The sequence below is a fragment of the Oncorhynchus tshawytscha genome, linkage group LG28 (genome assembly GCF_018296145.1).
Source record: "Oncorhynchus tshawytscha isolate Ot180627B linkage group LG28, Otsh_v2.0, whole genome shotgun sequence".
NCBI classification, from domain to species: Eukaryota; Metazoa; Chordata; class Actinopteri; order Salmoniformes; family Salmonidae; genus Oncorhynchus; species Oncorhynchus tshawytscha.
Window position 1 is genome coordinate 22,205,159 of NC_056456.1, and position 15,942 is coordinate 22,221,100.

At 39.2% G+C, this 15,942-nt stretch overlaps 1 protein-coding gene across 7 annotated transcripts; it reads right to left on the minus strand.

Annotated features, from left to right (window-relative positions):
- Window positions 1-7,587: 7,587 nt before the first annotated feature.
- On the minus strand, window positions 7,588-15,940 carry LOC112226928 (transmembrane protein 68). Of its 7 annotated transcripts, none has more exons than XR_006080163.1 (8): window positions 15,855-15,923; window positions 11,728-11,787; window positions 10,747-11,141; window positions 9,649-9,816; window positions 9,152-9,345; window positions 8,880-8,935; window positions 8,644-8,783; window positions 7,588-8,504 (listed from the first exon to the last, which is right to left on the minus strand). XR_006080163.1 is itself a non-coding variant. In XM_024391606.2 (8 exons), the coding sequence occupies exons 3-8, from the start codon at window positions 11,069-11,071 to the stop codon at window positions 8,400-8,402; spliced, it is 993 nt and encodes a 330-aa protein (XP_024247374.1). In that variant the 5' UTR covers window positions 11,072-11,141; window positions 11,728-11,787; window positions 15,855-15,923; the 3' UTR covers window positions 7,588-8,399. The 7 variants fall into 7 exon arrangements, 6 of the variants coding, with proteins under 6 accessions (XP_024247374.1, XP_042163612.1, XP_024247377.1 ...); XM_024391606.2 differs by having other exon boundaries at window positions 8,875-8,935; XM_042307678.1 differs by lacking the exon at window positions 15,855-15,923 and adding an exon at window positions 13,957-14,520 and having other exon boundaries at window positions 8,875-8,935.
- Between the last annotated feature and the right edge of the window lie 2 nt (window positions 15,941-15,942).

Consider the following 15,942-nt stretch of genomic DNA (forward strand, 5'->3'; position numbering starts at 1 on the left):
TGTTCTGTATGGGGAGGAGGAGAGGAGAGGAAGAGACGGGGACACAGACGAACAGCCACTTCAGCCAAACTACTCTCATACCTGAAGCACCTGCAGGATGTACTATCAGATTCAAGATGCAACATTCTTTTTAACGTTGTACGTAACTGATGTGAAAATGTTATTGCCGTGTGTGTGTGTGTGTGTGTGTGTGTGTGTGTGTGTGTGTGTGTGTGTGTGTGTGTGTGTGTGTGTGTGTGTGTGTGTGTGTGTGTGTGTGTGTGTGTGTGTGTGTGTGTGTGTGTGTGTGTGTGTGTGTGTGTGTGTGTACACGCGTGTGCGTGTAAGAGAGACAAAGCATGGCACAGGAGGGCATGCGTAGATGCTACAATCAGTAGTCATTTTGTCTGTAGCTATATATTGTAGTGCAAGGAACTAGAGATGTGCACTTCAGCCCTATGGTGCAAAATGCTGCTGTAGCCTATACTCAACACAAGATCAGTACCACACAGAGGAATTCTAGGGCGTATACCACTGATATCATTGTAACTGTCAACACCCAACATGAATGGTGTCAAGATGGTGTTTTGAGCGGGAAAAGAAAGTGTTTCACCTTTGTGCTCTGACTTAAGCCCCAGGCACTATGACTGTGGATGTGATATCTAAAAAAGAACATTGTATCTTTAAATCTTGAAAAGGCGTCTGCACAAAAATGAAAGTTTGTTCCTTCTTTTTCAGTTCTAGGTCACAAGTGCTTATCTTTTTACGTCTTGTTCATTTGAAGTATGGATAGAAGAGGGTGACAAAGAGGAGAGAAAAAACAAGCTGAAAACTTGTCAGTGGAATTCAACAGAGCACATTGACAGAAGGAAATCGTGGCATTCAATGTGATGATTTGAGGGGAAAAACTCCTGATTAGTTCAGTAAGACGTGCCAGTTGTGTTTGGCTAGAGCTAGATTTTTTTATCTCTTCTGAATGGTATAGATATATTTTAGGTCAACTGTTTTTGTTGAAATGTCTTATTATTTGTAGTATTCAGATACGTTAGTAGGTGGGTAATTCTTCATTTGAACATGGTTTACTTTGTTTTCACACAATTTGCCTTGTTGCCGCTCCATCACACAAATTGTCTTTGTTACAGTGTCCGTTCCATTGTGTTCTGTGGTATGTTTTAATCAACTCCATTAAATATTCAGAAGTGAATTCTGCTACATGTTCAAGAGACTCTCTAAAAAGGTCTTTTTTTGGTAATACATGCAGAAGCACTTGGTAAAATCATGTCCACAGCTCTGTTTACTTCTGAGTTGGATTCAGTGTGGAGCAGCATTCAGTAATTGATGCAGCACTCCTTATCAGAACAACTCTTATCTGTTCTTTTTCTCTCGTTAACCGATCTGTTTCCAGTTTCTTTTGAAATGAGATGCTTTGATTTATTTAGAATGAAGACAGAAACCAAATGGCCGCGGTGAAAATGAGGAAAGCACAGGGTTCGAAATGAGCTAATTATCATCAATGGCACAACACTGTGGCTTTTGTCACTCACTGTGGCATGGAGGATGGTGGTTAAAGAACAGGATTCAGTAGTGTGATGACGCACACACAACTTTGCAGATTTTATTAGATTTTTGGACAAAAGGCTTCTTTCGATACGCAGGACTAAACTAATTGACTAATTGGATCAGCACAAACTCATCACATAAACATTTTGTCTCATTTTAACCCAATTTAAAAACCAAAATGCAACAAATGGCCTCAATGTTTTGTTGACTTTCCACTGCAAATATCAATCAAAGCTGAATGTTGAACTGACATCCGTGCCCAGTGGATTTGGGAGATTGGCTGCATATCCAGACCTATATTTGTCATCATTTGATACAACAGAATATATTTTAATCAATGGGGAGAGGTTCTTTAATTCAGAGCACACTTTTTAAGTCAATAATTATAAAGCCTTTGTAAGAATAAGGAGGATGTGAGCTACATATTTTGGGGAAGAAACAAAAAACAAGGCTACACTGCGATTTAGGATCTCTTATTTAGGTCTGCCACTGATGATAAACTTATGGAGGTAAAATGAATTTCTCATCATCAACTAGTGAATCGTTGAAGGTCACTTGGCAAGGTTCCATCTCCTCATAAATAAAACATTTTGTATATAATTCTCTTAATGTCACCCTGCACATGTCTCTCTTTCGCTGTGCTTCCCTTCACTCAATCTGGTCCGTTTTAACATGAGATTTGATCTTGTTTTGCTCATATCATGTTGTTTGCTTTCAACTGCTGTTTTCATTTTCAGTGGGGGTCCCAGTGTTGCTGATTTATTGTGGTCACTGCCTCAACTAGACTAAACTGAAGTCATATTTTGCAGAATATTGGTGTAGATGTGTCCTCATACAGCGATATCCACATAGGCTTCCTCAGTATCAATGTATATTGAGAATAATTAACAGATACGAACAACTGCTGTTAGTCCCATCCACATTAGCACCCAGTGGCCTCCCCTATACATCACCCCTAAAAAGACAAGACTTACAATTTCACCTTTTCTAAATGTTGTTCTATTTTTAGGTAATAGTAGGGTTGAGCTTAGTGTCAAATATGAATATGTGTCAGTGACTTTTATAGGGTCAGATGAGGTCAAATGAGTCATTATCAGTACATTGAAAGTACTTTCCCTGTTGTCACAACTGAGTGAGAGAATTTAATTTGGTCTTGTGGGTGATAATGATGATATTATTGTTACACCATCTGTAAAACCCATCTATACAGAAACCCTCTGAAACATTTCAGGACGGTATCTTATTCTTTCTCTTTTTGTTCGTTAGCACATCCAGGGTTGAATCTCAGACTACCATTGTTCATCATCATCTCTGAAATAGTGTGTAAATTGTACATATACCTACCTCAACTTGGTTTCTGAACAGAATACCCTCCTCTGACATCATTGATACGTGATAATGTGTTGATCTTCTTACCAAGATCATACGTGGAAATGGGAAACAAATGATATGGTGTTGAGTGTTTTGATGGTGGAGAGTATTCTGCTTACTACTTGATTTAAGTGTATCAGACAGCAGACTGGAAAAGACACTTGTCAGCAAAACCACTTATTGTTTAAGAGGAATTGATGGTTGTGACGATTTAAGCTGCTTACATCTGTTTCGTTTGCCTTAAGAAAACATTTGTGCTTTTTGTCTTATTTCTTTCATTCTCGTAAGGATTTGTTTTTGTGCACCATGTGTGGTTATGATGATCAAAGTGGGCTCTAGGTTTATCAAAGTTCTCTGTTCAGGGCCCAATAGCATTGTGTTTCAATAAAGTTACTGTGCTTATACTATGATATAATTCTCCATGATGCAAGATAAACCTATTAAGCTCACAGTTTAAATGGACACCCTTGACTTTTACCCCAAAATGAACTACTATTATTTCCTGTCTGCAATTTGGGTCCATTATTGTTGTTTGAGTTTTGTTCTGAGGTATACATCAACATTAGATACTGGTAATGTAGATGAATAGCAGTGATATACTGAATGATACTACGCCACCCCTATAGCCTATAGCACATTAGTAGAAGCACAGTAACGAATGAACATAGGAATAATGGCATTCCATTTTGTTTGACTTCTAAAGCATAATGTACAGATGTTCTTAGTGTCTCAGTTGCAAATGGAGGATCACAATAGTAATTGAAAAACAAAACTATCTAACTGTAAATAAATGTATGCAAATGTATATGTTAAAAGAACATTCCTCTTGGAGTCCTGATTGTGAAGGGTGTCTGTTGACTGGAGGTCGCCGCCACAAGACGGCAGTTACATATGATGTAATACAGATTAAAATAGTGTGGTGTATGTGATGTATTAAATGACAAAAATGCAAAAAACTAAAAAACTGTTCATTATTGGTCTTTAAGTAAGTTGCATTGTGTGATGAAAGTCTGAAGTGCTTAAAATGCATTAAAATCAGATCAAAACTAATTTTATTGTAAATTGAAGAGTTAAAAAATAACCTGACATTTTTGTATATATTGGAATTTTGTAAATTTTTATTTGATTCTAATGCAACACAAAGTACCAAAATTAATTTAATAAAGTACACTGTGGTGATTTTGTCAGCCTCCACTTAGTTAATTTTGGTTTTGTTAGCACAGGTTGTCACATGATGTGTATGCAACTCTAGAAGATATGGGTAGGCTATAATATGGTAATGTGTATTATACTAGGGTTAATATATTTTCACTAGAGCCACTGGTTATACAGCATTCCAACAGCATTGCTCTTGATATAATGCAGTGTTCGCCGAATGGCCAGACACTGGAACAAAGAACAGCACATTTATAGACATTTGAGTGCATTGAGTATGCAAATAGGTAGGTGTAGGGAAATACATTTTCCATTATGACATACTAGATAATAGGTGCAATTTACCTCTTCATTCAGTATTGAAGAGGCTGTATCTCTGCATAATGAACGTGTTTGTGTGGGATAGCAGTTATACACCAGCGGGGAACAGTTTAGGACAGAGTTCCTCAACTGCCCCCCCTCAAGTTTTCAAAGACAAATGTTTATTTGTAGGCATAAAATAATGTAAAAACACCAGCAAATCAGCTCCAAGTGATTTTTATTTTGGAGATCTGTTCCAAAGTATTCCCATGCATAATAAAGAGATATACAGTGCATTCAGAAACTATTCACACCCCTTGACTTTTTCCACATTTTGTTGTGTTACAGCCTGAATTTAAAATTGATTCAATTGAGATTTTGTGTCACTGGCCTACACACAATACCCCATAATGTCAAAGTAGAAAGTAGACATTTTTACAAATGACTAAAAAATGAAAAGCTGAAATGTCTTGAGTCAATAAGTATTCAACACCTTTGTTATGGCAAGCCTAAATAACTTCAGGAGTAAAAACGTGCTTAAGTCACATAAGTTTCATGGACTCACTCTGTGCGCAGTAATAGTGTTTAATCTGTAAGGTCCCTTAGTCGAGCAGTGCGTGTCAAACAGATTCAACCACAAAGACCAAGGAGGTTGTCCAATGCCTCGCAAAGAAGGTCACCTATTGGTAGATGGATAAAAAACAAAAACAAGAAGGCAGACAGTGAATATTCCTTTGAGCATGGTGAAGTTATTTACCCTTCGGATGGTTTATCAATACACCCAGTCACTACAAAGATACAGGTGTACTTCTTAACTCAGTTGCCTGAGAGGAAGGACATCGCTCAGGGATTTCACCATGAGGCCAATGGTGACTTTCAAACAGTTACAGAGTTGAATGGCTGTGAAAGGAGAAAACTGAGGCTGGATCAACAACATTGTAGTTACTCCACAATACTAACCTAAATTACAGTGACAAGAAGGAAGCCTATAAAGAAAATAAACATTCAAAAACATGCATCCTGTTTGCAATAAGGCCTCAAAATTAATACCTCAAAAAATGTGGTAAAACAATGTACTTTATGTCCTGAATAAAAAGTGTTATGTTTGGAGATAATCCAACACAACACATCACTGAGTACCACTCTTCATATTTTCAAGCATGGCAGTGGTTGCATCATGTTATGGGTATACTTGTCAACGGCAAGGACTAGGGAGTATTTTAGGATAAGAACGGAATAGAGCTACGCACAGGGAAACTCCCATTGGAGTTTTCTAACAGACACAGAGACAAGATCACCTTTCAGCAGGACAATAACCTAAAACACAACGCCAAATGTACACTGGAGTTGCTTACCAAGAAGACAGTGAATGTTCCTGAGTGGCCTAGTTACAGTTTTGACTTAAATCAGATAGTAAATCTATGGCAATACTTGAAAATGGCTGTCTAGCAATGATCAACAAGCAACCTGACAGTGCTTGAAGAATGTTATGTGCAAATATTGTACAATCCAGGTGTGCCAAGCTCTTAGAGACTTATCCAGAAAGACTCACAGCTGTAATCGCTGCCAAAGGTGATTCTAACATGTATTGACTCAGGGGTGTGAATATTTATGTAAATGGTTATTTCTGTTTTTGATTTTCAATAAATTTGCTAAAATGACTTAAAACATGTTTTCACATTGTCATTATGAGGTATTGTGTGTAGATGGCTGAGACAAAAATTCTGACTGAATTCAGGCTGTAACACAACAAAATGTGGAACAAGTCAAGGGGTAGGAATACTTTCTGAAGGCACTGTATGTATGTGTACAAATCTAAGCAAGATTTGAAATGATTATGTTTTGTCAAATATAATATGTTTGGGCTTCTTGTGGCCCCTTGACCATCCACCAAGAAAAACAATCTGCCTGCGGCTGAATCTAGTTGATGATCCCTGGTATAGGACATAAATATCAAACAGCAAGTCTTCTTCAGTGCCTGATTAAGGGGCTCAGTAGGCTACAACATGGCATACAGTACAATACCTAGATAATACAATTACAGAAACTAAACAATAGCTAATAGTCCCCACCATTCCAGAGGATGACTGAAGCACTCCAAGCCTCCACAGACAATGTGTGCAACCCAAATGGCACCCGAAAGGACTCCAGTCAAATGTAGTGCATTATAGGGAAGAGGGAGCCATTTAGGACACAGACAATGGCTACATCAGCCAACCAGAGGCTAATAAGTTGAACAGGACATCGCACAGGACAGGCAGTGAGAGCTGTACAGGGGGCAAAGCCTAGACAGTACTGGACTGCGATAAGCTGTACAGTACTGTATGTGCTGTAGTGTGGATGCCAAGAATGTTCCAGATCTCAGATCTCTTCAGGCTTGAGTTTAAGTTCCAAGCATTTCTTAGACACACAAAAGAAGTTTCACTCTGGTAACAATGTAGTATAACATTCTTTAAGCTTGTGTTGTGTGTGATGAAGTTTGTCTGTGCTGAGAAATAACCCCAAAAAAGCCATTGGAGAAATCCAATCATTCTATATCAAAAATATTATTTAATTCTCACTATTGGATTGCCTTCATTGGGCAGCAGTTTAAGTCAAGACAAGTTAGGTAAAAAAATAAATATTGATCGGATTTATTTAAGTGTCATACACTGACCGGTTCCCAGCACACATGGCCTTACAATACGCTACTAAACACAGTACCATTTTCCTTGTACTGAAAACCAAAATAACATTTAACAAAGTATACACAATAACCATGGAAAGTACAGCTACCATCTAGCCACACTACAAAATACATTTCCCCATCTCCTCCAGGAATTGTGAACAAACTGAGCAATCTCAAACATTCAAAACTCTGCTCATCCTGCAAGCAGAATACTTCAGTCAGCACAAAAACATTTTAGTACAGAGAAATACATTTTAGTACATAGAAATACACTAAACGTGTTTTAGAATAGGCTACACATTAGTGAACTTTTGCACATTAGTTCAATTTGATTCACATGCCATAAATAATTACTTGATTAAAGTTGTATCGAAACATTAAAACACTGAAAAACACTAGTGCAGAAAATGTACCGATGTTTATGGAAGAAAATTTTAATAAAACATTTTTTTTTTCAAAACCACTTCAAATATCTTGGAGTAGCTATATGTTGCTCAATTTTTTTTTATACAAAGTATTTATAATAACAGAAATGACTTGTAAACACACAAAACTCATAATAAAATATATTTATTTTAACATTACAAATCATTTCTGTCCTGTTTCATAATGGACCTCAATAGATTTTAAAAAGGTGCATAGGCTACAACTACAGTACATACTTACATAATTCCACAATACATTTTTTGGGGGAAATGACAAAATTATTTAAATAAAATTTCAAACATTTTACCCAGGTGAAAAGAAATAAAGCTGCCCGGTCTTCATACCTATATTGCTTCTTATATAGCAATTGCTATATCGTTTCAATATTTGCAGTTATTAATCAAAATAAAGGCCTCTTAAATAGAAATTGTTGGCAGTGGTGGAACTTAGAACAATGTGTGCAAATCAATTGTGGAATCAAAGTATCTACATACTTGCACAAAAAAACACTATACAATTTCAATATGCACATTTGACATTAACCAATTAACCTTCGGTACATATTGTTTTGTGACAAAATCTGAGTGCAAAAAGCTCCTGAAGGTACACCTACAATAATAATGTATAGGTGCAGGACCTTAATTTGATCAGCCTATTGTAGAAGTTTGTAGTGTATTTGAGGTTAAAAAGGCTTCTAATTTCCACTTTGAAATTTCAAACTTGATTTTCCTTATGAAAAATGTATCAACTGCTACAAAAATGTCCATTAATTATAAATCTACAGGATTATTTTCCTGCTATAGGAGACTGGCTCAAATTAAGATCCAAATCTGTAGTTAACCATTCAACTGATCACATGATAATACTTTCAATATGTAACAGTGTCTTAAAAATATGTAACTGCTTCATACAACAACAAAAAAAATGATATTCCTTATGGCTATTTTTCTTTATGCCTGCTGTGGAATCGCTCTAGTAGTGCTCGAAGGACATTCCCAGGAATAATTTGGTGTCTGTCAATGAGTGCTTGAACTGCTTGATTGGTCTGAAAATCAGAAAGAAAGATTAGAAAAATTCACTCTGACCCCATCTTTCCCAATCATTTGACTTTTGTGTACTCTACATTTCAGACAGTAAATAGCCATTGAATTACAGAAATGTGCCACAGTTGCACAATGTCTTACCTTTTCAGCTAACTCTGCTGCACTAATGTTAGGGTCATATGGGATGGGGTCACCTAAGTATGTACGAAACTTCACAGGAAAACCCCCATAGACGGGGGCCATCGGCACGCGGAATTTTTCATACGACCATCTGAAAAAGCCTGAGAAATAACATTTTCAAGTTAATTTATGCTCTTCTGTGAAGTTAAAAAATGTTGTCACACTGCAATTAAAATGAATAGTTAAGCATACTTAACCCGCCGAGAGATCGGAATCCTTCCCTGACGTTTTGAGTAAACATGGGAATTATTGGCTAAAAAAATGTAAAGACAAACATGTAAGAGGAATTCAGATAAAGTGATGCTTCTGTGTAAGAGGAAAGTGACATGCACTGTCTGTCTCCAAATGATACCCTATTACCTATAGGGCACCAGACAGCCATAGAGCTCTGGTTAAAAGTAGTCCACTGCATAGGGAATAGGGTGCCATTTGAGAACGAAGACAGAAGGAGACAAAAAACAACATGTACCACTTTGGAATCGATAGCCACTTGTGCAAAGCCCTTTCTCTTCCCCCAGAGCAGTGGATAGGTCTCGTCACTGAGGAGCGCCTCCCTCACGCCTCCAGGTGAGATGCCCAGGAGGTGGCCACTTTTCAGTGCCTTCACACACTCTTGCTGGGGCCCATGGATCACACTAAACACCTCCAACAGCAGCTTGAACCCTACAGAGAAGAATACCAGGTCAGCTTTTAGTGCCCAATTCTGCTCTTTTTTCCCACTATTCAGATATGTCCCATCAGATCTCTGATTGGTCAAAAGACCAATTACTGGGAAAAAAAGAGGAGAATTGGGCTGCCTGCGTAGACACAGCCTTAGTAGCTCATGTTGTAAGAATGGACTAAGGCAGCTGTAGGCTATATACTGTACACTTAACTGTCCATCTACATACAGAGGGCACATACACTGAATAAAACATCACCACCTTTATAATTAGATACTGGGAAATGGATCTGTGAAGATTTTACCTGGAACTTTGAACAGAAAGTGATCAGCGACTGAGTGAACTATCCGTCCCTTCTGAATGATGACATTTGCCAGAAAGTAATAATAGTCGATGGGAATAGCCCCATGATAATAGACTATAAGAGCTGCTCCTTCATCTGGAATCTTCTCCATACCATGGATTTCATATCCTGTCAAGAAAGGGAATATGGTAGCATCCACATTCATGTAGAAGCGTTTAGAAACATATTATATTCTTATTTACAATAGAAGTGACTCCAAAATGGCACAATACATTATTTACTATTCATTTCCATTTGGCACAAAATAATCTGAAACACAACCAAAACAAACAAATGCATCCAACAATTTTGTAGAGTCACAAGCTTGATGTAATCATTGCAAGTTAGGAATATGGGACCAAATGCTAAACTGTTGACTATTTCAATAGACACAAGTGAATTTGTCACAATATTTTTGCCCCCCACCCCTATAATAGGGGGACTGCATACACACAAAGTGTTGTAATTTCTAAACATTTCACCCGATATGGATAAAAAAATACCCTCAAATTAAAACTGACAGTCTGCACTTTACACTCATAGTCATTGTATAATTTCCAATACAAAGTGCTGGAGTACAGAGCCAAAACAAAACAGGTAACTGTCCCAATACTTTTGGAGCTCACTTTAAATATGGACCCATGACTGATTGAGAGGCAGGTGAGGCTACAGAGGTGTGAGAATACAGAGATGAGGAAAAAGAGGACAACTCTATACTTCTCTATTCCTAAACACTAACACACTCATCGTGGCTTACATTGTGGCACTGCGGCACCTAGAGGCCCCGCCTGACAACCTTAGCCTCCCTCCCGGGCAGATCTGCGACTCATGTTAAAGCTTCAAAGATGACGACATCTGTCATCATTAGCGGTGCAGGGGTTGGAAATACCTTACACTCAAATTAAAGCTGACAGTCTGGACTTTAACCTCAGTCATTGTATCATTTCAAATCCAGAGTGCTGGAGTACAGAGCTAAAACAACAACAAAATTGTCACTGTCCCAACACTTTTGGAGCTCACTGCATATATATATATATATATATATATATAAAAAAATACCGTGCCATATGAACCCGTGGCCATCCCACAACGTTGCCAGAGTTTTCCTAGCACCATCCCACAGGTTGTTGGAGTAGGCCTCCCTGAGCTGGTTCTTGTGTTTGTACACATGGAGGAAGAGTATGGAGAGGTAGAGGAGGATCACAATGAGGAAGGGCAGGATGAAAACAACAACCAGAGGGGTGAAAACCCAGGCCAGGTACTCCAGATAGCTCAGATAGTCTTCCAAGGGTCCTAGTCCTGACCATTCCTCGAATGTGTGAAAGATGCAGGCCACAAACTCGGCTCCATCTCTAAACATGCAGGACTCGTTCCCATCTGACATACTGCCACACAGTTAGCCTCTCCCAAAGGAAGCCAAGTTGAATAAGGATACCATCTGCCAATGGGCAGGCCTGGAGTACAGAATAGAGAGAAGAGGGCTAACAAGGTGACATTTCAGTACAGTCTAATAAATTCATATTAATATTTATTCTGCGAAGACAGAGAGCAAACATTGTTTAAGTGGGAATCGGATAGAAAAACAACTTTGCCATACAGTATCTATGAAAACTCAAGTATTAAATGTTTAACACACCATGCTGATTCTCAAATAAACAAATCAGCATGCATTTATAAACTGAGCAATCAAGTTAGCTAGATGAAGTGCAGCTACTTTAGAAGCAAGACAAATTGCAAGTAATCAAATGGTTGCATTTGTATCATCACTGAATGAATGAAAATGTATATTTTTAGGCGGTAGGTAGCCTAGCAGTTAGAGATTTGGGACAGTAACTGAAAGGTTGCTGAAGGTGAAAAATCTTTTGATGTGCTCTTGAGCAAGGCACTTAACCCTTATTTGCTCCAGGGGCGCCTTAATACTATGGCTGACCCTTTAACATAACACATTTCACTGCAACTATTTTTTTTAAACATTTGAGTGATTTAGCACTTATCCAGGATGACTTATAGTTACAACATTTTGGTAGATGTTTCACAAACCTTTTTTCTTCCAGTGTAAATAGTACTGAGGACAGATCATACCAGGCTCACATGAAACACCTGAAAGACAAAAGTAAAAGGGCAAGCCATTGACACAATCAGAGACAGAAGAGAAAGCAAGACATCCATGCCCACATTTTTTCTATCTAGACCAAAGGCCAGCAGATGGCGATATTGAGACGTTTCATCTTACCGTCCAAAGGGAATCCATGCAGCCAGCTATACGTGGACTGGTTTGTACATAAAACACTCTCCATTCGGGCTGCAAAAGCGTACATTTCCTCCTTAACTGGATCTAATGCTACTTCCTGACATTAGGCACAGCATTCAGACCAGGGGAGATCAACTTCCCCCCTCTCATTAAGCCACAGAGGTTCATGGCTGACCGCGCAACTGCATGCATTGTTAGCAGAAAACAGTATAGTGAATTGAAAAACTGCGATCTTCGTGGTCAATCTTCACGTAAATAAGAAAATGTTTTGAACCAATCATGGTACCAATAATTGCTTCTAATACAGCAGATGTACTTCCTGGAACTGATTATTTAAACATCAAAAACAGAACACAGAATAAGATAAGGATATTTGAGTTGCTAATGGCAGCCTGCAGTACCCAGGTGGCCTTCAACTTGAGTTACTCGATGGGAGGGGGGTACTGAGCTAGCCTGCAATGTCACTTCCCGGAGTAGCTCAAACTGCGTATGTTGTCTACATGAGATGACATCTTAAAAAGGTAGACTCAATGGTTGTCACAAGCAGCACCGCAGATGAGAGAGATGCAAGACTTCGCTCTCACACAGTATCTGCACATGTGCACGGATTCGCTTCACGCTGTTCACAGCATGGTAGCCAGAGCACCAAAACAGTGGAGAAATTGAGCCCCGAGCGCCAACGTAGAGCACAGCAAAGGCATGAATTTTAAGCCCTACCCATGCACGCAATGTTCAGACCCTACCCAGGTATGATTGCTTCCGCCCAAATGTAAGGCCAGGCCTTGACCGAAACCCCAAATCAGAAATAACTTACTCTGTTAGTAAACCCATTAGCTGCTCCTCTCTGTTTATCACTCGCTCCCTGCGCACAGCTCGCTCTGCATGCGCTCCGCTGGCGGCTCTGAGTCTGTGTGTATCCATAGCAACGGCTCCACTTGGGCTGCTCTGCTCAATGAAGAGACATGAGAGCACTTAGCTGTTAGCTACTTTGTCACTAAAATCTGACAAAACTTTTTTTCATAATCTCACCTGTTTTATATTTGATGAGGTTGAGGCACCATGTTATGATCTTAGTCAGATATGACTGTAGTGCACAGTAGAGAACAAGCAAATGGCTCAGCTTCAAAATGTTAGTGATCAATTCGGTGTTACCTGAGCCCGCCCATACCCTAGTTATTGATGGGGAAAAAAACAGGCCCTACCCGGCCCTAACCCGATGTGTAATGTCAGGGCCCGTTGGGCTCGGGTTGGGTAGCATAGCTCTATTTCAACACTCTTAATTGTTGCGGAAACTGACCCACTATAATGGTTTACTTTCTGCATCTGCGTCATATCGCTGAGTCTACCTTTTAACCGACTTAATTTGGTTTCAAAGAGTCTTCACAGAGGAATTAATGGTGTCACGTGATCATATAGTCATTTGTTCAGAGCAAGCGTAAAAAAAACAAGATTGCCGCAACCTGATCGGCTGAACGCCACATCCGTGACTAGCATTTAGCCACTCTAGCATAGTGGTGGAAAATGGTGTTTCATAAAGAAAGTATGCATATACTCCCAGTTTGTTTTCTGCCTTCTCGCTATTTAATGAAGTTAAGGAGGAAATCAACACATTTGCAGACTGAATGGTGAATGTTTTATGTACGGACCGGTCCACAGGGTATATGAGTATATAACCGGTTGCATGGATTCCCTTTGGACTGTAATAATAACACACGGCTTCTGGGGGCAGATCATTTTCGTAACGTTGTCAGCCAACCCTTTTATGAACTCATGCTGCCCCAGCTAGCAAAGAGGAATCGACCCAGAAGCGGCCCTCTTCCAGGAGGCCGGGATCAAAATTAATGACTGCCCAGAATCGGCCCAGAATATGCTGAATATGAAGACATTTAATGATATTCAATTGACATTGTAACGTGGTGATGTGTTATAATGTTCCTTAGCTGGTTATGTGATCACTTTGCAAGTACTACGGGCCGTTTCTGTCTACAGGAATTCAGCCAACATTGCCAGCATCTTACCAGAACCCTCCCCTAACTCGAACGACACTGGGCTAATTGTGCGTCGCCTTATGAGTCTCCTGGTCGCAGCCGGCACGGGTCCCGAATCAGCATCTGTAGCAAGCAGTTTGCACTGCGATGCAGTGTCTTAGACCGCTGCGCCACTCGGGAGGCTCCATCCACACTTTTTGCCTTGCAAAGTATCCAAATATTACACAGGACTCTTAAAGAATTTCATTTAAATGTTAATTGTATTTTTTTTCACAGAAACAATTATAAAATATGGAAAAATAAATGAAATGTTAATTATATAAAGCAGCCCGTGTAATCATCTACCAGAGAATAGCCCCAATCGGTCCGAGTACCAAGTAATATATACATTTGAGCCAGATAACCCCGCATCCTTTCCATAAGTAATACTGCCAAAGGCGGCCCAGACTCGGGCCATATGACATCAGCCGAGTCTGACTCTCAGCCAGAATCGGCACAGATCCACTGTGCTAGCTGGGGCGTCCAAAACAACTGCCCAGACGATTTGCATTGCCCCCCTCCTCTTTTTACGCCGCTGCTACTCTGTTATCATCTATGCATAGTCACTTTAATAACTCTACCTACATGTACATATTACCTCGACTAACCAGTGCCCCCGCACATTGACTCATTACCGGTACTCCCCTGTATATAGCCTCGCTATTGTTATTTTAATGCTGCTCTATAACTACTTGTTACTTTTATTTCTTATTTGTATTTTTAAACTGCATTGTTGGTTATTGGCTTGTAAGTAAGCATTTCACTGTAAGGTCTACTACATCTGTTGTATTCAGCCCATGTGACGAAAACGTTTGATTTGAATATGAAACGTCTCAATATCGCCATCTGCTGGCCTTTGGGCTAGCAAAAGAAAACGACCCCTGCACAACTATGAAGCAAAAAAGACGGGGTTGGTTGAGATTGTTGACATGTAAACTATATTTAGTCTCCAAATGTTTATTGAAAACAAAACACATTTGCACAATGAACACTTTTTGTATCTCAAATACATCGTTGGAGTTGTTGTTAGCTAGCTAGTGAATATTATACCATATTAGCATTGACATGAAAATCAGTCAAAACACCTAAAAACAAGACATGGTATCAACAACAAGTTAACACTTGCTGAAACGAGCCACTTACGATTCCCCACATGCCAGCTTCATTTCATTGTTACTAGCTATCTGACCACTGAATCATAACGCACGGTGGATGCGGGTGGATCATTTTCGTAACGTTGTCAGCCAACCCTTCTATGAGCTCATGGGGGGGGGGAAACTCGGGCCTCTTTCTAGAGCTCCGACTTTCCGACCTGAAGATCACTGATGTCAGGATTTGACCTCGTATTTTTCCGAGTTCCCATTTGTCTTGAAAGCACCATCAGCAGACCACCAGACCCAGCTGCTATACGTCAGAGAGCCACCCGGCTGGTTAAGCAGACCGAAACTGACACTTGTTCGCAATTGTAAATGGAATGAGTGAACTATTTTAATGTATCCTCCATATCCACACAATGTGACAGTTGACTGAGCTAGTTACAGCCTAACTGCTGTCTGACACCTGAGTGCTAGATATCTAAGTAGCTCCAACTTGAAATTAACTTTATACATAGACAGCCTAATAATAAAAAAAATGTATATATATATATATATATATAATATATATATGTTGATTATATCGGATCAGAATTTCCCTAGATTAGCTAGCTGATTTGCTAATTTACACAGTTAAAATATTAGCAAGCTAGCTAGCTACTTCCTGAGACTAGCTATAATAAATTACCACAACTAGCCTTGACACGAGCAAAATCTAAGAACATCCACTGCATAGACACCAATACTAGCATTGCATAAATAACAATACAATATTGTTATGAAATCATTACATACATTTTGATCCCTTTGGTAGGTCGAGGAGAGGAAGATTCCTGATATTTTTTGTCCTGGTTTACCCGGTTCCTTATTCATGTGACACAAC

Bases quoted from the DNA above. Each gene is read 5' to 3' on its own strand.
- LOC112226928 (XM_024391606.2), bottom strand. From the start codon at position 11,071: ATGTCAGATGGGAACGAGTCCTGCATGTTTAGAGATGGAGCCGAGTTT. The intron at 8,936-9,151 runs GTACATGTTGTT...ACATTTTTTTAG, and splicing joins TGGCTATCGATTCCAAAGTG to CCAATAATTCCCATGTTTAC. The intron at 8,784-8,874 runs GTATGCTTAACT...GTTATTTCTCAG, and splicing joins CCGATCTCTCGGCGGGTTAA to GCTTTTTCAGATGGTCGTAT.